The sequence below is a fragment of the Phalacrocorax aristotelis genome, chromosome 2, assembly GCF_949628215.1.
Source record: "Phalacrocorax aristotelis chromosome 2, bGulAri2.1, whole genome shotgun sequence".
Taxonomy (NCBI): domain Eukaryota; kingdom Metazoa; phylum Chordata; class Aves; order Suliformes; family Phalacrocoracidae; genus Phalacrocorax; species Phalacrocorax aristotelis.
Window position 1 is genome coordinate 60,323,773 of NC_134277.1, and position 20,818 is coordinate 60,344,590.

General features: G+C 37.8%; 1 protein-coding gene across 1 annotated transcript in view; it reads left to right on the plus strand.

Moving 5' to 3' along the window:
• Positions 1–20,818, plus strand: part of CNTNAP2 (contactin associated protein 2) — a 1,177,124-nt gene that overhangs the window by 719,478 nt on the left and 436,828 nt on the right. The window contains exon 10 of the mRNA XM_075083760.1: positions 12,690–12,861. Coding sequence (XP_074939861.1) covers positions 12,690–12,861 — 172 coding nt within the window. The remainder of the gene's footprint in view (positions 1–12,689; positions 12,862–20,818) is intronic.

Genomic DNA, 20,818 nt, shown 5'->3' on the forward strand with positions numbered 1-20,818 from the left:
ACATAAGCAGTAATTGTGCCTCTGTGAAGGCAACCACTGGTGTACTGAGTTTCATCAGCAAGAGCAGAGTCAGCAGGCTGCAGTTGCCCTCTATTAGCACTGATGAGGTGACATCTGGAGATAATCAACACAGATACATACATGTTGGGCCCCCCAGACAAGAATGACATACTGGGGCAAGTCAAGCAGAGGGTCAGCAACAGTGTTAAGGGCCTCAAGCTCATGATGTATGAGGAGAGGCTGGCTGAGAGAAACAGGTTTGTTTAGCCTCCAGAAGAGAAGGCTGAAGGGAGATCTTGCTGTCTACAGCTGCCTACTCGGAGGGACTAGAGAAGATGGATCCAGACTCTTCTTGGAGGTGTATGATGAGACACAAAAGGCAACAAACAAGTTGTAGCATTGGAAATTCTGATTAAATACAAGGACGCATTTCTCAACCGTGAGAGTGGTTAAACACTGGAATGGTTGTCTGGAGAGGTTCTGAAATCTCCATCCTCGGAGACAGTGAACTGGATTGGACACGTCTCTAAGCAAACTGCCCTAATTTGACCTCCTCTGAAGAGCAGTTTGGATCAGATTATCTCCAGAGGTCCCTTCTGAATAAAATTATTTTGTGATTTTATAATAATTTTATTTTTCCTGACTGACTGTAATTTTAGTCTTTATTTTCACACTCTCTGAGGCATTACTAAAGAAGCCAGTGTCAATACCAATGGAAGGTAACTGCCTGATACCTGTTAAAGATTTTATTTGAGCTCCTGTTTAAATTAAATTGTTTAGAATTCATCCATCGTAATTTCTATAATTATTTTGAACATTTAAGAGTATAAATATTACATCAAACAACAATAGAAAATTTGAAAAGCTCAAATTTCTTTCGTATTTGGGCAGCTGTATTTCTCTTTGCATAGCTTTCCTCAACACTGAATTGCTTCAGTCCTTTTGGTAGGAATCATTCAGCATTACAGTAGGAGAAAATCCATCATGGATGTGGCATATCAATAACATTATTTTCACTGTGTACTTTTCAGTGTTTATCTCCAAGAAAACAAAAAGTAAACCTTCTTTCAAGGAAATAAACACAGTTCTTTTAACAAATAGCATGTTCTCTTTGGATGTTAGTCAATCAATATATGCTATCAGGCATCGTAAAGCACTTTCAAGAGAACTTTTAATAAGCCTAACGCAGTTTGTCACGGTTAAGTCCTGTAACTTGTTATTAAAAAAAAACTCCCATTGACTTTATGGTGAGTTACTACTATATGAGGCCTTCACTGCTATGTCTGCTGTGCTTTTGAGTAGACAGCCACAGTGTTTAAGAAATCTCCTTGGCTCCTTTACACTTGATATTAATACTGGGAGGAAGAAAGAATGTTGAGAGTTATGCTTCTTAAGGGATTATTTTGTGGTTTCAGTTTAAAGTTTCATTCAATTTCTTTGAAAACAAGTTGCTTGGGTTTTCTTTTTTTTTTTAAATTAGAAAAAGATAGGAGATTAAAGTTAAAGTGATTTCTGTATATTATTTACTACAAATTTGCCATGGTACACATACCTTGTTTTGAGTGGGCAGACTTGTAATAGAGTGGAGGTTGGATGAGCTGAGAAAGTAGAAATGCACCAACAGCTACAATTCTTTATTTTTCTAATTGCAAAAGGTTAAAGATCGGTTTCTAAAATTATATTTTCATTTTTTGAGAGAGAGAGATCATTAAGTTTAAAAAAAGATAACAAAATTATGATCCTTTCTAACATTCAAGCCTTGGGAATTAGAGACAAATAGACTTTCATTTCTTGCCATTTAGTGAAATGTTTGCCCTCATAATAGCTTTAAATAATTATGGAGATAACAGAAAATTTATTTGTTATCGTTGTCTACAGTTCATTCTGATTTATCATATGGATTTCTTTCAAATATTAATAAAGGTTAAATATATGCTGCTATATGCGTGCTTTCCATTTAAACAATGTTAAGGGTTGCTGATTTTTCACTTGAACTGCAGGTACAATGTGCTACAGATAAATTAACTCAGATTCAGAAAGGAGACAATGCGTGTGTTTACATTGTACAGATTATTTGTTATTTCTTTCTAAATTTGGAAAGACAATCTAGTGGCAATCTATTTCTATATTTGTGCTTCTAAATAGAAATAAGAAAGCTAAATAATGTTTAAATCATGACCACACAAAAAACCAAATAGAGAGTTCTGTGCTACCGCTTAAAGATGTGTAACACTTTATTAAGTTAAACTATCCAGTTTGCCCAAATGGGTATGTAATTTGAACAGTTCATCAATATCTCATAATACAAGCAATCTCATAATACAAGCTAATGTATTAAAAAGTGGAGGAACTAGTAATCACATTGCTATGTTCAGAATGTATCAGAATGACCATGTGATTTTCCCTCTTTATACTGCCTTTCTTTCATCTTGTCTTCATCTAATACATCATAAAAAGTGGAATTGGTAGGAAAAGTACCATAGTATGTTTTTTTGAGTCACATGTCTTTACAGTTATTATAAACTGAAAATGCAAGAGAATAGATAAAAGTTTGTTAATCAGTTCTATAGAATGCTAAGACTTTAAAATTACCATGTCTTTTTTGCATAAGATCCTAATAAGCATAAGGACAGCCTTTACTATGAATTAGTGACTGTTTATAGGGATTCCATTAAGCCCAATAGAACTTGATGTGCTTAATTTCATTGCTCAGATAATATAAATTTATGTGAATTTTAGAACCAAAATATGATTAATCAAGGAAAATCTAAGCTTGGCAAACTATGAAAATTATTAAGATAACTCTTTAAACACCCAATTAATTAATTTTTTAGTTTGCCCATTAAAGAGCAACAATGCTGATCTTTAAATCCAACTTGCATATTTAATGGGTATCCTTAATTTTGACCTATAGAAACCATCAATATGGTGATATACTTATCACCAGTGATTAATATGCTTACGGTAGTTTTGGAAGTCTGAAAAGTAAATATAAGGCGTTCAAAATCTGGAAGTTACTGCTAAGAGACATTTAGGATGCACTGAATATCTGAATGCACTTCAAATCAGATCGTTTTTCAAGTTTTAAATATGTAGAAACATTTATTAGCAGCAAAGTTCCATCAAAGTCTTTGCAACCAAGAGATAATTCTATTTTCTTGGTAAATCTCTGGGGTAGTTGGTACTTCCTGTGGTTGACTCTCTGTGGTAGCAGGAGCTAAGTGAGAAAATTGGAACTACTGGAGAACATGCAGTGAACAGCATGAAACTAGAAGTAGCAGGTTTAAGGTACCTAAACCAAAACTCGGTTCCAAACTGATGCAGTTTACCACAAAGTGATGCATTGTGGTCATACAAACTGTAGCTCACAGTGATTTTGCTTGGGTGTTTAGCTACTCAACACGAAATGCCTTCATTTTGGTACCCTTGATGACTGGACTTAAAAAAAAATTGTATTAAAATATAAACCTCTTAGGTGGAAGTTGGTGGAAATAAATCATGTGAATCTGTAGCTGAATTTGTCCAATGACTTCTATACTACTATTTTCAATTGAAGTAAATTCACCTTAGTGATATTGTAGCTAGAACTTTGCAGTACATGAAAATACAAAGTAAGTTAATGTAGGAGCAGCAAATAAGATTACATAATTAATGCCAACAGTGTAATCTCCACACTGCACATCTCTTAAAGGCAGTAAGTAATGATTGAGTATTTTATGCTGCTTATATCTGCCTAAGTGTAATTATCTCCAGCAGTCTCTAGACATTTTTTGTCTTCATGGGGGATTTTCAGCAGAAGTGAAGTAGCAATAACTTTGAAAATCTACTGTACATTTGTTCTCTTTGGTTTAAAATAGAAAGCCTATGAATAGCATGTATTATATGGGTAGTGTAATGTACAGATTTGCTGCAATTTGATCATTATGTGGCTTTCTGTATTTTCTATCATATCCAATAAAATAAGATAGAAATTGCAGTAATGTGTTAGACTGACTTAAATTAGCCAAGACTGGTAATAATAATAATTCTTACTGCTTCTCTCCATGTCAAAAAGTGATGATTGAAACTTGCTGCTATTGCTCTTGTTTCTAGTTATGTGAAGGAGAATTTTGCCTAAACAGGAAGATCAGGAGAGCTTTTGAATTTATTTCAAAACAGAGTTCTTGCTGATTTCATATTTTAGGGTTTCAGCCATGCATGCACCACATTTTTTTTCATGGGAACTCACTTATAAAGGTAATAAAACCTTCATTTAAAAACAGGTGAAGACATTTTCATTGTTTTTAATTTGTCAGATGATTACCAAAATATTTTATTGATTTGTTTAACTGTTCCTCTACCAGGAGACAGAATGGTCTTTGTACTAAGAACCACTAGAGCATAAAACTGTGCTTAAGTGCTTCATAATAAGTGAACTGTTTTTCACACAATATGTAAATTTTTTTTTCATTTGTGTCCCATTTTATTGTGTTATATTATCTTCACTACAATCTCAGTGTCCTAATTTATTTTGATCACTGCTTGTCTTTTTATTGTACTTTTCCTGAGGATTCTTCATTTATGTCTTAAGTGTCTGGCTACTCTCAAACTGCATCAAAGTAGGCAGGAATTGGAAGTGTTTAACAGTTACTGAAGAAAAAGGAAGAAAAAACCAACATCTAGCCACCTTAAAAAGTGGACTTTCCTCAGTGGAGCACTGATTTACATAAGGCACTCTTTCCATCAAGCAGAGTTGCTGCTTCAATTTCAGCTGCTCTTATAACAGCTTCACTGTTATGTCAGTTTTTGTGAAAAGAAACATACATTTCCTGTATCAGTAAACTTCTGATGCTCTTGGAATGCAAACATATCAAAATACTGACTTCAGTTGGTTTTTTTTAATGAGCCCATGCAAATACTGACATTGTGAAACCAACAATATCTACAGTTGAGCCACCTACCATGCAAGGAAAGTATAACGGTGAGCCAAATAAAAGATGGAAAATTATCTGTGCATTGAGTAGATAATACATTATTTATTTCTGTTGTGCTTTGGACAAGTATCAATTTTAGCATCTATGAGTATTTTCAAGACTACTTTACTTATTTTTTTCCCCATGCACCTCTCTTCAGGATGCTACCATACTCTGACAGCAATATTTAATCTCTTTTTCCCAGCAGAAAATAATATTTTATTTCAACTCTCAAATATCTTTGCAAACATTTATCCAATCTACAGAAGAACTTCAGAGAGAGCCATAAAGGGGGAGAAGTCATTGTATTTCACACAGTCACGGAGCTGGAAGAGACATCAATCTCATCTTCCCCCTCTCTAAATACAGAATCAGTAAAACCAGTCCTATGCAATAATTATATTTGTTCTCTTCCACCATCAAGACATTGTTCATCCTATGAAATTTTAGTGTCTGTGGGTATATGCTTGGCTTTGTAATGTCTAGTATGGCTCTAAGGGAAACTACGTCCGCAGCACCAACTTTCGAATAGACTACTATTATCGTACCTGGTTTGCAAGAGGTCTTTTTTCATTGAAGATATGTATCTGAGAATACTAATAGGTAGTTTCTTTTCTGAATATAGAAGTACCTGAGTTTTTTTGAAAAGTATATTCCAGGTGGTGTGTGATCTCAGAACAGAGGTGGGCTATGTGCATATTTCCTCCTACCTGAGCCTGGACACAATCTGCCACTCTCTCTATTTGGGAATGACATGGTCTACATGTTTTTCAGGAGATTTCTTTGAAGATAGGAGAGATACCATGTTTGTAATTACCTCAGGGAAGGGAAAAAAAAAAGAGAAAAAAGAGTACCTGTCCTTTGGCATTGAAAAGAAAAGGAAAAAGATTCCATAGTTGAAGGTGAGATAGACCACAGGGCCCATTGCAGTTCATTTCAAACAACTGAACTGGTACCCTCACCTTGCAACCTGAAAGGCAGGGTTACAACCTCACTGTTTTTCAACAGTAACTGAAAGGCCCAAATGTATTTGAATCCTTTGAATTCTGTTGCAAGCCACTGGGAAGAGTGTCTCAAAACAGTTCTTCTAAAGAAGTACACTGTTGTTCATTCTAAGGTCCACAGCAATCCAAGAGAAGCGCTGAATCAGCAAAGCTGGTAAAGAGACGATTATACTGTAGTCTTATCCTTCCCTTGTAACTGTTGGTAATTTTCCTGTGTGCTTTTAATCTGCCTTGCTGCTGTTTCTGTTTTTGTCAGTGCCTTCATAACTGTTTTTCCTCTTCTTTTTTCTAGGTTGCCATCCTAGCCATTTAATATCTTGTAAAATAATGTTTGTGCAAGTTGCCTTGTGACTTGAAGATAGGCTGTTCACAGCTAGTTGCTCAGCTGTTATCACCCGAGTATCTTTTGGTCTTTCTCTTACCTAGATTATTGCATTAACTGCCCATTTCTTTGTCGGCCAACTTATAAACAATACCAGTATAATTACATGTTCAGATAACCTATTATGCTATACCTGACCTATATCTATGGCTAGGTCACCTAACGCTAAAATAATTACATTGAAATCTCAGGTGTGCTCCAGGAATAATTCCTCTGGCACCTGGTAATGGAGGACTGTAGTACTGTATTGGTATTCTTCATACCTCAGGTAGAGAGGTCCTAGAAGCTACTATTGAAAGAATTCAACCGCATCAGGAACTGCTAGGTGCCGAATCAGTGTCAATACACTGAAGTGAAATCAAACTGAGGATTAAGGAATGATAGTATACAGAGAAACTGAAACAACTCAGTGCTTTTCCAGAACTGGCTTCAATTAATAAGAAGACAGCTTATTTTTAGAGAAGTGTTTTTAGAGAAGAGGGTCTGGCTGAAGACCAGATTTCCAGAGGGGACAAAACAAATCAGGTGTTGCACCACTGGTAGAAAATGCTTCCAAGTATAATGTGAATGACATGTACTGAGAAGATTCTGCGAAGTCCACCGGAGACTTCATTAATGCTAACCTGTTTTACCTAGAGGGCTTATGTGTGCCCCGGGAGTGCTAGAAGTACAACATTCTCGTGTTCTAAGCTCTAGCATTAGTAAAGTGTGGTTTTCTCTCTGTATATAGACACATTTGGGTTTTTTAAATTCGCATTTGTTGGGATTGAATGCACTACCTGGCATTCAACCTTTGTGTTCCTATATATGAAACAATGAAGGCAAAAGTAAAGATGAATTTATTGGAAAATGCCTCATTGAAGAAGTCGGTGCAAACATACACAGAAAAATTGTAGTTCCCATTCTGGTTTGCCTTTCTGCACTCAACCGAGCTGGGAGACTCTGAAGTCATGTTTATTTTCAGAACAGTTGGTGCAGTTGCTAGACATGGGTTCCAAATGTCTTGGATCCTTAGTCCTCATATTCCCTAATACAGAACTGTGGCTGGAGTTAGAGAGACCTGACTGTGTTGCAACCTCCAGTACTGGCCCTGTATTCCTTCAAATACTTAGAAAGTGTGTGTGCGTGCTTTTTGGAGCATTTTTGTAGCTTTACAGAGATGCAATGAAATGAAAGAAAAATATTCAATTTTAACTCACGCTGTTCATCCCTTCCTAAGTTTGTTTACTGTAGTTTATTTCATGGTCTTGGAGCAGGGAACTTCTGGTTTTCCAAAGTTATTGCCTGTGTTCCACTTCACATTAAGGGCCCCATTCTGGTCTGATTGAAACAACCATAAAAATACTACAGTGAATTTGGGTAGGTAGGTATACTGAGCTTTTCTTTTAGTGTCTTTTCCTGTTTATTAACGTATGAAACACCAGCTATATCTTCAATCTAAGTATGGGGTTATGCACTGAATTTGAGTTTTGTTCTGTGGGTTCAGAATAACATCTTTTAACTCTGTATAATACGTATAGAAAATTTGAACATTACTTGGCCCTTGAATGACACTGTGCTACTATTTATCCTGGCAAATAAATAATTTTATTTCCTTCCTCTCATTCTGCATAGCGAGGATGCAGGACATGTACTTGAAATACCATGCAGATAAAAATCACTGTCAGACTTGAGATCAGTCACTTTCTGTATTGATAAATAGATTCTGCAGCTGCCCATGCAACTAGTTGACGACTATATGTACTACCATTTAGGTATATAAGACAATAGTTACTTTTTTTAAAAATGAGGTGTATTTTTTGATTTAAAGAAGTAAAATATCAGCCATCTGTATACAAATGTCAGCCCATCATTAACTTACAAATAAAACAAAAGGCAAAAATAAAAATATAATGATGAAGTGTTCTCACAAGCTGTGGAGAAAATCTGTCTTCTTGTCACGGTAGAATTTGCATTATGTTTTGATGAAAATCTGAGTGTTTCACATAGGGATATTCAGAGGCTAGTATGATATTTCATTCAGATCTCAGAAACAAGTAGTGCATCAGCTGTTTAACGGCATGCTCTGACTGTATGTTCTTTCATTATTATACCACAAACCTGAATGTATTCTTTCTTCAACTCTCTTTCTTATAATGTCTTTGATAGAACCTTACTCAGGTGATTGGAAGAAAGGCATAATAGATCTTGACACTGGAAAAGAAATATCGGTTTATTTCATAGGTATTTTATTATACGTATTATTATGTATTTATTATATTAAAGTGACTTCTAACATAGAAAATAGCATGAATCAAAACTACAGATTTTCTAATTTTTCTTGCAAGTTTGAATTAAAATCAGGAGCTGAATCTGCAATTTTGGCTGTTCTGTGTTGGATAGGTCATAACGAAGTTCTTGAACTGTGGGGAAAATTTAGATTCGATCCATGTCTGACCTTTGCATCTGTTTGTGGGCTTAAAATGTGAAATATAAAATGGTAAGATTCAGGTTTTGTATGGAAAAAGTCAGAAAGGTGTATAAATTACAGGAAAAGGGAGTGTACCTGACTTTCAGGTGCAATTGTGATCATAAGCATGAACATAGTTTTAAACTGTCCAAACTGCATTTTATGTGCATATTGAAAATGTACATATTTTCTTGTCAGCAAGAAGATCATTACAATCCTATCCACATTGTTCATCCATTATTTAGCCTTTTTAGTGACAGCATTACTGTCAGACTTTGTTACAGAACTTCATTTAATTAAAATGTCATTCAGTGTAAGAAGGATGAGGAAGTGAATCATGTCTCAATAATGGAAATCTGGAAGGGGAAGGCATTGTCATGTGTATTGAAATAACAACTGAAAGGTGCTAGCTCATTTCCAGGTTTACACTTGAGGCAGAAGCTTTGCTCCAGGTGGCTTGGACTGGAATTGACTAAAATGTCCAGGTCCCACCAAAATTAATGGGCATTAGACTGTATACCTAACAGTTCAAAAACAATATAGGTATTATATACAAGGCCTGTCTAGCTGCTTTCCCATGTGCTAAACTCTTTTCCTAACAGTATGTTTATTAAATGCATTCTGAGAAGTGTGTCTAAGCTATAGCAACAATTTTAAAGCCAAAAAATTTGGTGTTAGAGTAGGGTGGTTTGTGAGAAGCATATGGTTCAAAAAACCCCACCATTTTCCCATTCCCTGTGGATAGTGAATTGTTTTTTGAAATGATCGCTTTGCGTAACTATCTGTTACAGTAATAGCATTACTGAAATGCCTTGACACACAGTCAGCCTCACAGACGATTTATGCAAGGTGCTGTACAAGTGCATAAACCCCCTCCTCTTCCAGTTCCTTGCATGACTAGAAACAGCAAAGGGAGTAGGAGGAAGACAGGCAAACAAAGACATATGAGTGAACAAATTATAGTCTTCATCCATTGATAGATACAGCAAAATTCAGAATCCCAAACTGACTAATGCTCAATGTACACGACTCTCTTGGGTAATAGAGGAATGCTTGATTTATATAGTTAGGTTAGGAGCAGCTGCCACCTCCAGCCACTCCAGCCCGTGACTCCCTCCTACCCCAGCCAGTGGAGCCCAGCCTGGGGATCCAAGGACCTAGGGTCTCTCCCCAGGTTGAGGGACCCAGCTGCCACTTTCCTGTTTGCAGGTTCAACCAGTAGCAAAGTGCAGAACGTGTCCCAGAGACCAGTAATAATTGTGTACTGATATAGTGTAGGTCAAGAACTGATACTTCAGATGCAGAGAAGCTGAGGATCACGTATTGAATGGCATCTGTGGTTAGTTCTAGTCATTTGTTGGAATTTATTGCTGAATCTAATTATACATTTGTGGCTCAGTGATTTGGATCATACTCTTTTTGATGTGAAGAGTGAATTGTGGCTCTATGTTTTGATCTTATTTCTCACCTAGTGCTTGAAGGATGATGGATAATCTTCCATTATGTTCAGATACATCCATATAATGTCATTGGCTTTGCTGGGTTTACATGAACGTTACTAAGAGTTTATCTCAGTGTCAGTAGTCTTTAATTTAATATTTTAAACAAAAGAATTGTGGAAGTGCTTTGAATTGGAAGATGATACAGAGGTTTCCTGCACAGCTTTGCTAATGCACTGAAGATCTAAACAACCATGTGCTTGGTGTTAGTTTGGGGTTCATGCTGAGAAGGAGTTATAGAGTAGTTTCAGTGACAATTTGAAAAACAGACGATTATACTGTAAGACTGAGCTGTTTAAATATAATTGGAGAAAGCATCTGATAGGAACATGCAAATTCTGTGCTTGCATCCACCAAACAACAGAGAATTAAGTTGCACTTTCTGTCTCTCTGTACTGTTGTTTGTAAAGCCTCAGATGAATCAGTTTAATCAGTCACTGGAAATAACAGGTTAAAAAAGTAGGAGTCAGGTTTCTGAAACCCTTGCTCTCTCTTCATCAGATAAGTAAATTAGCCAGTGCGTATGCTGGGAAGAGAATATAAATCGTGTCCCTACAACTTGACTTTTCTGCCAATCCAAAGTAATTCCCACAGTCTAGGGTTAGCACAATTTTGGTGGGGGGCAGTTGGTCTGATGAGGCTATTATGCATTAGTTGGGCAATTGGGGGATCCTTAGGAGTTTTATCTTCTCCATCTAATGTGTATTAGTGTGAGGGGGTTATTTTTCTTTCTCATAGCAGTTTATGGCTCCCTGTGATAGTGTCACAATTTTGCTCCAAGGGTGATATGAAGTCAAGACAAGCCATTGCCCAATTTCTTAAAATATCTGTCAGAACTAGCTTTTAGCATGGTCACTGCTTAATTACTGTAACATCCCTGATTAATTCTGTGGTGTCACCAGTGAACTCTGAAGCAAGTGCTTACTGAAGTGAGTCAGAGCCACCAGCAGTAATTTTAGCTGATGGGCAAGACTGTTTTAGAAAATTCTAAAAAACATTACTGGTCGTATAAATTTTCTGACAAAGCCGTTCAGTTAGAATGGGTCTTAATTTTGAGGAAGACTTACGTGTATCTGGGTGTTTTTTAGTAATAGGTGCCACATTAAGCAGCATCTGTGGTCAAGCCCCAGTTGCTTGTTTCTACCTCCTATTCATCCCCCTGTCTTTTAGCCACTCCAACTATTTGTGTGGCATGTAATAAACTGTATTCAAGAACAGAATTTACAATTATGTTAATTCCCTTTTCCTGCTGCTATTCAAACAATATTGGTTCGATAATCTGTTATTCTCCTGTCTCCACAAATAGCTGTTTTCATGCTATTGAAGAAGGCAGTAAGGCATTGGGGATCAGAAGTTGACTAGGAAAGTGGGAGAAGGAATGGGAGCTGTATAATGTCTTAGATACGAAAACAAATGTGTGTGGTTTTTTAGCCTGGTCAGTCAAGAACTGCATGGCTAGTCACCGTCCTAGCTGAAATCTGCAGAACCATTGTGCATTTTTTATACTTTTTACCTTCTTTACCAATAAACTGTTGTTATTGTTGTTATTGTTATTCCTTCCTGCTCTCATCTCAAACAGATTCTGCCTAAATTATTTTCTTGAAGCTTTTTCAGGGAGTTCATTGCTAAAGATTTCTAAGTAGTGAATGAGGCTTTCCACTGTCTATCAAGGACATTTTTTCTCAAGTAAATTGACACATTCACTTCTGAAGGGCGTTCAGTTAAACAATTACATACAAACATCCTCTGTCTCCCTGACGTTTAGCCTTAGTCAAGACACTAATTCCTTCTCATCTCTTATAAACCACCTTCAGAAACACAGGTAAATGAAGGTATTCAGAGCAAAAATAAAAATACTACAGACTCTTCTCAGATTCCTTGGAAGTGGGCCAGGACACTAGATTTTAGGGCTAGTTTTAAGTTTGCAGAAAGTTTCCAGCATAAGTATTTATTGCCCCAGCAGCCTAGTTCTAGAGAAAGCTGAACTTTCATGGAACACATGGAATACATTTTTCTCAGAAAAATCTGAGAAATAGGAATGTGATTCCTAAAATATAGCAAGGAGATGAATGCTTTCCTGTTCCCTTCATCTTTGTATGAAGAGAGAAGTAATGAGAAACAACAACAGAGGGCTGGGGGAGGAAAAGGGTAACAGAAGTCTTCCATCCTATAGACAAAAATTAATGAAGGTATCATCAGCTGTACTGTGTAAGTTCTTGCACATAGTTGCCAGTGACTTAAATCAATACCTTTGCAGTGTAATCTAATAACTGTGTAATATTTCCTTCCCACTTTGCCTTTTTCTTCCCCCACCTAGAAAATACATCTTTTCCTGTGAAAAAATACTGGGTTGAGTAATAGTATATGAAGTTAATAATGCTTTTTATTCTGCTGCTTCTACAGGGTTTCCTATACAGATGAATAACTCGGATCACTCGCTATTCCAGCATTCGTTTCAAGGGTGCATGCAGTTTATTCACGTGGATGATCAGCTGGTGGATTTGCACGCAGTGGAGCAAGGCCAGCTGGGAAGTTTTGCCAATGTCACCATTGACATGTGTGCCATTATTGACAGGTAAGTTGCAGAGATATCACTGATACATGTCCTGCATATTCTGAAAATATACTGTATTACAGAAAAGGTGGTTCTGACACTGCCAGTGGTCACGTCAGGGCAGTCCTACCTTTTTAGCAGTGGGAAACATGGTTAGTGACAAAGATGATGGCTTTAAGTTGTAGATTGTGCAGGGTGCAGGAGAAAGTGTATCTCCAGTCTCCCCACTCTTGGGTTGAGGAGGAGATGAAAAGCTCTTGTAAGTCAAATTCAGCCTATGGGTCAATAATAAGGCTGCTTTGAATATAGGGAACTCTTCCAAAAAGTCACACATTTTATCTGTTTCTTAGATGACTGTTATGTAGATCTTTTTGCAACTAGAAGTTGTGCTTCCTGGCTTCAGTGCCTTCTAGCTTCACTGAATTCCTCAGAGAACTAAAATAGGTCCACATGTTTGTGTGACTTGTGCATGTAATAAGTGTTCAAACTTTATTAAAATAATGCTTAGTGGGACTTTTTTTTCAAAACTGAGAAGAGTAATTCATAATTAAGGCAGGCTTTTGTTCTGAGCCCTACCTTTTCAACCACTTACCTGTGTTAATTTTTGTTCCTCCTGATTAATAGTTTCTTCTTTGTTAGCAAAAAAGAAAATACTAGGGAAGACAGGGAAAGAGCAAGTAGCCCAACTCCTGAATGCAGGCAGCTTGGCTTATTGTGAAAATTGCCTACATATTAAACCCATTGCAAGTCTGCTGGAAAGCTGAAAATGGCTTTTTTGAATTCTGCTTTGAAAGAAGCAAAGATTACAAGATCAGAGAACCCTTGAATAATTCAGGTAACAAGCAACCACTGGAGTTCATGTGGTCCAAGCCCTGCTGAATGGAGGGCCAACTTCAAAGCTATGTCAGGTTGCTCAGGGCCACATTCACTCAAGTTTTGAGTATCTCCAGGGGTGGAGATTCCACAGGCTCAGTGACTCTGGATATCATCAGCAAAGGTCAGCATAGTTATGGTAAAGAAATGCATGTGCTTTTAATTTTCTACTCTAAGAGAATCTCAAAAGAGGTAAACGCTACTGTGAAAAAATGAAATATGGCATAGTGCTGTGGTCTCACAAAATGCCCTCGTTTCCTGAAATGTAGATGTCAGTTTGCACTAAAGTTGTGATGGGTTGACCGTGGCCAGCAGCCAAATACCCACCCTACCTTTTGCTCACTCCCCTCTCCTGGGTGATGGGGAGAAAAATAGAAGGAAGGTGAAAAGACTCATGGATTAACGTGGCAGTTTAATAAGAATGGCAGTTTAATAAGAAAAGCAAAAGCTGTGCATGCAAGCAAAGCAGAAAGAGGAATTCGTTCACTACTTTGCATCAGCAGGCAGATGTCCAGCCACCTCCTGGGAAGCAGGGCCTCAGCATGTGTAACAGGGAAGAGAAAATCCATAACCCCAAGCATCTCCCCTTCCTCTTCCGTTTCTTGAGGTTTTTATTACTGAACATGACGTTGTACAGTATGGGATATTCCTCTGGGCAGTTTGGGTCAGCGGTCCCAGCTGTGTCCCCTCCTAAACTCTTGCCCACCCCCATCCTCCTGTCTTCATGGGGGAGGGTGTCGAGAGAGAACCTTGATGTTGTGCAGGCCCTGTTCAGCAGCAGCCAAAACAGTGGTGTGTTATTACCAACACTGTTTTAGCCACAGCTGGAAGCACAGCACCATACGGGCTGCTAGGAGGAAGGTTAACTTAGTAACTTCATCCCAGCCAGACCCAGTATACCATTTTATTAATGTCAGTGTTAAGGAGCATGCTTTGTGGCATATCAGTGAGTCATTTGGGCATGTTGGGCCACTTCAGATTGCTGCTTCTCATGGCCTGTTAATGGTTGAAGTCATAGTGGAAAGAGGCAGTGAAGAACTGCTGTTATAGGGAAGAAGTTTATTCTATCTCCTCACATAAAAATGAAATTAGAAAGGCCTCCTGTGGTTAGTATTGGGTAGTTCAAATTGCTTAGTTTTATTTTGAATATTTGTTTTTGCAAATGTGAACTGACTTGGAAGAAAGGATGTGAAGATACATCTAATTAAGTCTCTGCTTTTTCTCCAGCAGGTAAATATAAGCTTATGTGACAGTTTGTATTAATCCCACTTAAGCCAGTGTCTATTAGAAATAATTCCATCACCATAGTGAAGTTAGTCAGAATTAGGCTTTGGCAATGTATTACAATGTAATTACAATTAACTTACAATGTAAGTAAATTAGAAATACAATGCATTTTTTGAAAAAAAAGGCTTAAAGCTTCCTAAATGTCAGGCAGCTTACTTTTGAAGTGAACTTTATATAGAAGTTACTATTTATAAGGTATTTCTTTTTATAACATATAATAATATATATTCAAATATTTCATATTATATAATGCCATATGCCATACATGACATTATATGAAATACCTTTTACAATATTAAAATGTTATTATGCATTATATATTTAACATGTATTATATTAGCTTTATCTGGTTTACATAGATAACATTCGTGTTTATATTTTAATACAAATAAGTGTTCTATATACATTTGTGTATGTATGTTTCCTTTATGTAAGAAAACATATTCTCATTCTGTTTCTGTCTTCTGTCACCTTGGACCCTGATGTCATCCTCATTATATAAATTAAAACTATATGTCTTGTATTTATGCTTTCTAAGCACTGGAAGATTGTACTGCAAGCAGAGTAACAGTTGTATAATCATAGAAAATCAGAATAGTATCCAAAGAATTTTGTTAGGGTTGGTTTTGGTTTTTTAAAAGGACTGAGATGTAATCTAGTTTGTTTTTTTCCCATGATCAAGCTTATTACTTTGTAGTTTGTACTTTTAAAAAAACCCTTTGATGAAGAAGTAATAATGCCAAGCTTCAGATCTAACTGGATTTTCATGGCTGTCTTATTAACATCTGCACATAAGAGTTTACAAGCACTTCTGTTACAATATGCCACTATAAAAAACATTTTCATACGTGGTTTTCTTTTAAAGGATCCAGGTACCATGGGTGCTATATATTAGCTTAATTTCATTTCCTTTGAAATGGGAAGATATTTGTGACTGCAATACTGGGATCCTCCTGCTTTTTTTAACTTGTTTGGCTCTGAATCATAAAGGCATCGGTCATCATCAACATGGAAATTGCTTTCATAGCCACACTTCACTGAAGACCCTCATTGGGCAAAAAGATAAGCTGTCACATTGAATTAGTCTTACTGCAGATTTCAGCCATTTGGTTGGGGGAGAGAAATGTGAAGTTGTAAACGGTGGCATTTTTCATCATTACCCAGAGTGGATAGCAAGGAGAGGACAGTTTTCTCTATAAACACATGACAAAAGATACTGAGGGTGGCGAGTTCTCATGTTGCACCTGCCTGGAGGTAACTGCTTGCAAAGTCCCATGTTCTCTCTGGGACTCCTGTCCCATATGGAAAGGGTTTTTGCATTTTAGTTCCAGTATTTTTTTTAAGACATTAGAATAATGGTCACATTAGGGTATTACACTGGTACTTGGGAGAGACAAGTGTTAAACCAGTGTCTTTTTATTTTTAGTCTTCCCCTCCTCACATGAGCTATTGCAGAGACTTCAGGCTGAGATCTCTTGTAAAAGGGAACACCAAACCTAAAGAACATTGTGTTTTTACCAGTGGCCAAATAGTATAAATGCATATGATTTCAAGCGGGTGTGTAAATATAGTAATGCTGCCGATAAGAAAAAATATCATCCCTGTTTCTGTATCTTAATTATCTTTGACTGTATTAGCAATGGAAGTTGCAATGTTGTCACAGTGATCAACATGCTGTACTGCTTGTGACAGCACAGGTCCCTATACATGTCCTTTACTTATAATTAACAAACTAACTTGTTACAGTCCAGATGGTACAGTTGTACTTTAGGATTTTAGCACAGGACATTGAACAGGAATTATTACGCACAACTAATTTATCCCAGCAGTCTCGGCGAATTCTAAAGCTTGCCTGACTTTGTTGTGGGTAGAATTAAGGATTTTAATCACAAAATCACAATGAGGAGATACAAAAATGATTTCGAAATATAGTGTTCAATCTGTTGCTGTAGATTATGCAGAACATATGCCAATTTTAATGAAAATCTCTATGTACCATAAGAGGTGAAATGAGAGAAATGGGGAAAAAAATGCAGTACCATGAATTTTCATGTACATGCTTCTAGTGTTTTATGATTGTGTAAACTGTGTGATTCCCTCTGTGACACAAAGAGATTTAAGTAGATGCCAGTTTTCAATAATAATTTCACATTGAAGAATTAATGTAAGTAATCAGATACATGTGGCAGAAAATTTCTGGGTGATTATTGCTCACCTGCTGTAGTGTTATACTGTATGACAGAGTGCCAGTATTCGGCTTTAATCCCATATAGGCACATTCTCTAGATTATGTGAATGCCAATCAAAATTTGAAATAATTCATTTAAATCACAAAACACAGCAAGCATAATGGTGCATGAAAATATCCACAATGCAACAGGCAGCAAGATAGAATTTCTTTGGAATTAAAAATTATCATTGCAAATAATCTTAAAATTCTTCACTTCTGGCTCTTTGCATGGGCTTCAGGCTTCTGGCCTTCTTTGTTCTCCCCCTTGCTCTGCCAGTTCAGTGGTGAGGCAGACAGTGAGGAATAAGACAGGGATCATCCTGTAGTACTCTGCATAAGAAGCAGATGATATACCAATGTCCAGACTGGAAGCAAACCTGCTTTACAGTTGAGTTGTTCCCAAGACAAATTCACAAAAAGGAAGTAAAATAGGACTGCAGAAGAGCTGAAACCATACTAGGAGTTCAGCTTGCAGATGTTCCTGCCCATATGGCTGGAAGCCACTTCGTACATGTACCTTCTCCCTCTCTTCTCCCTCTCCCCAGTTCTCTTTGGAACCATACAAACTTTTGATGTGGAAATCGAGATGAGAGCTGCCATTCAACAAGAGAGATCCAAGTGCGTTTACTTCATAATCCATCTCAGTCCAGAAGGGTGACTTTGTAGGCATAAGTTATAGCTCAGTGACAGTGCTTTTAGAACTGTGCCACTTGTCCCCTATGTACCACAGTGTGACAACTGCCATATTACTTAACAGAGATCAGTAGACAGCTGATAGAGTACAAACTTTACAGAGCTGGCCACAAAACAGGAATAGAATTACCTTTCTCTTTATTTTTATGAAAGAATTTCTTTTTACTATGAAAAAAAAATCTCAATTCTCTCACATTAAAAAAGAAGAGGGAAGCACTGTAAAAACAGGGAAAAGGAGGGCACAAGAAACGCCAACAAATTTAATGAGTTCGGTTTTCCCATGTGTTCACAGACTTCCTCCCTTCATGCAGCTGGAAAAATCTGGATAACTTGCAAAACTTAATAAAGAGTGAGTCCAATGTGAATTAAAATATATGTTCTTTTACAGAAAAGATACTGATACAACAATAGTTGCTTGACTGAAGATGTCTGTGCAGCACTTCAGTATCCTCAAGAAGTTGGCTGGACCTTCCAGCTGTCATCAGTTAGAAGGGAGCTCCCCAAGACAGCAACACAAGTGCACATTTTTTAAATAACCTGTTGGCCCCACAAGCTGATCAAGTGAATTGTTATGAGCTGGTTTTATCACTTCAAATCAACCTTACTTAGGGATTTCATGTGTTTTGGTGATGATAATATCATGGTCTTTCTAATAAGCTGTCCTCAGAAAAGTATTTTTCACTTGGTTCTTCTTTATCTAAGATCACCCTACTCTCTCCTGATCTTGTAAGGTGGACATAATCTCATGCAGTTGGAGCTGTGCCATGTCCTGGAGTTCTACAGTAAAGGAAAATCAAGTTCTTTTCAATGCAACAGTAGTTTTTAAAATACAGAAATACCCATTCTAGGTCATTCTAACACAATTTAATGTAGGATGCACACAGAAATAATATTGGACATTCATTATGGTTCAAATAGTCATAGTTTTTTGCAAACAACTAATTAATCAAGTGAAGTCCGAAATGTACAAAGAGGAAGGCCAAGGTTTCTATTGTAAGTAAGGGGGTCATTTTATGGAATGCTTATTGCATTAATTGTGTTGGTAAAGCTAGGAAATACCTTGAGGAGGAGGAAAACAATAGCTTTTCAGAGGTTTAGGATTCATTACTGTTGCACTCCTCCTGAAGACAGGTAAGTGGAATATGTTACAGTATTACTTGCTTAAATGCTAAAAAGTGTTAATTTACAAAATTTGCAATAGAAGTATGTGCAGGGAAACAAGATGTGAAGCAGTTCTAAGTGTTCTTCCACAGAAGGGGTGAGAGAAGGAAGATATTTACTTTCTTTTCTGTAGTTTTAAGCAAAGACGATAATCACCTTAGAGTCTGGATGATGGAGCTTAAAAACTCCAAAAAGAGAAAAATATACTGATTAAATTGTGGAAGCTTTCACAAAAAAAAAAAAAAAAGGGAACACTAAAGGGTGGAGTAGGACTGCATGGACAGAAGATGGAAAATGTGTGAGGTTCCCTGTGTGGAACAGTATGACTTACGACCCAGACTGTTAAATAGCTTAACAGTGTAATCAGTAGCTGTTTAAGCAAGTCAAAATACTTTGAAATGCAGATGGTTTGAACACTATTTTATGCTTATTTTATGTTTTCTTTCTTTCTTTATTCACTTTAACTTATATTGCACAGGTTACAATAGTCAACAGCATTCTTACAAGACTCTTTCCAGTAACTGTGTGGGTTATATATCATCTTGTAGCTGGATGCCTAAATATTTTGAAATTTCCAAAATCATCAGTTGTGCTTTCTCTTGTATTTAATCCTAGATAAACTCTGCAGAGAGAGGAAAAATATCTTCTTTCATTTTAACTTTAATAAATATTAATCCATCTTTCTATTATGAAAATATATGCTACTGTAGTAATTTTCTAGAGCAAGTGGATGATTTGTTCATGATAAATAGTTTTTCTTGCTGAAACAAAAGCTAAGACAATAAACATTTAGGTATATTGCTGAGGCAGAGGAGGAACCTGACAGCTAGTAGCGGTACTCTCTGGGCTGCAGGGTTGGTTTCTGCCATGGCCTGAGAGAAGAAGAACATCATGGGGTTTGTGCTTAGGAGCCCAGTGGCAGAGGACACGTCAGGGACACCCAGCAGCTGTGCCCAGGGCATGGCCACCAAGGGCAGGGACAGCCCCATGGGCCTCCTGGGCACAGGGACTGCCTCAGGGCCAGCACCCCAAAAGCCTGCCTCTGAAGGATGCTGGACAGAGGGCTGGTGGGTGGGGCTGTGCATGGAGGGTCCCATCACTGCCATGTCACAGGGCCACCACCTGGCAATACAGCAGTCGCAATGCCCTGGGACAGCATAAAAGGGAGCAGTGGCCGGGTGCCAGGGGCAGCCTGAAGACGTCTGAGAAGAAGTCCCTGATGAGCTGGTGGAATTACTTGGAGGGGGCTGACGGAGGAAAACTGGAGGCTGGATGAGGTGCTGGAGGTTCTTTGTTGCAAGACCAGCTCCTGGGGGTGCCACCTTCACAGCTCGTCTGAGGCATGGAAATCCTTCTCAGCTGGATGAGCACTGGCCAGACCAAGGGAATGCCGCCTTGAGTAGCGCTGCAGAGCTGGCCATCCTCATCCCCTGCAGACCCAGTGGCAGCAGCCATCAGAAATGGGATGCACAGATGTTGCTGGAGTGCCAGTGCTGTGGAGCACCCACACGCGCCCTGCCAGGCATGGGTAGGATTCTTGCCCCCAAGATCAATCAGGCCGGGGGCATTTGGCCACTCTTGGAAGCCCCTGAGATGAGGGAGGGAGAATAGGGTTGGGCATCTCCTGGGAGGCATGAGCAGCCTGTGGACAAGGAGGCAGGTCTCGCTCACATGCTCAGGGAACAGCCGATCGCCAGCACTGGGGTCAGGAAGGAATTTTCCCTCAGGGCAGAT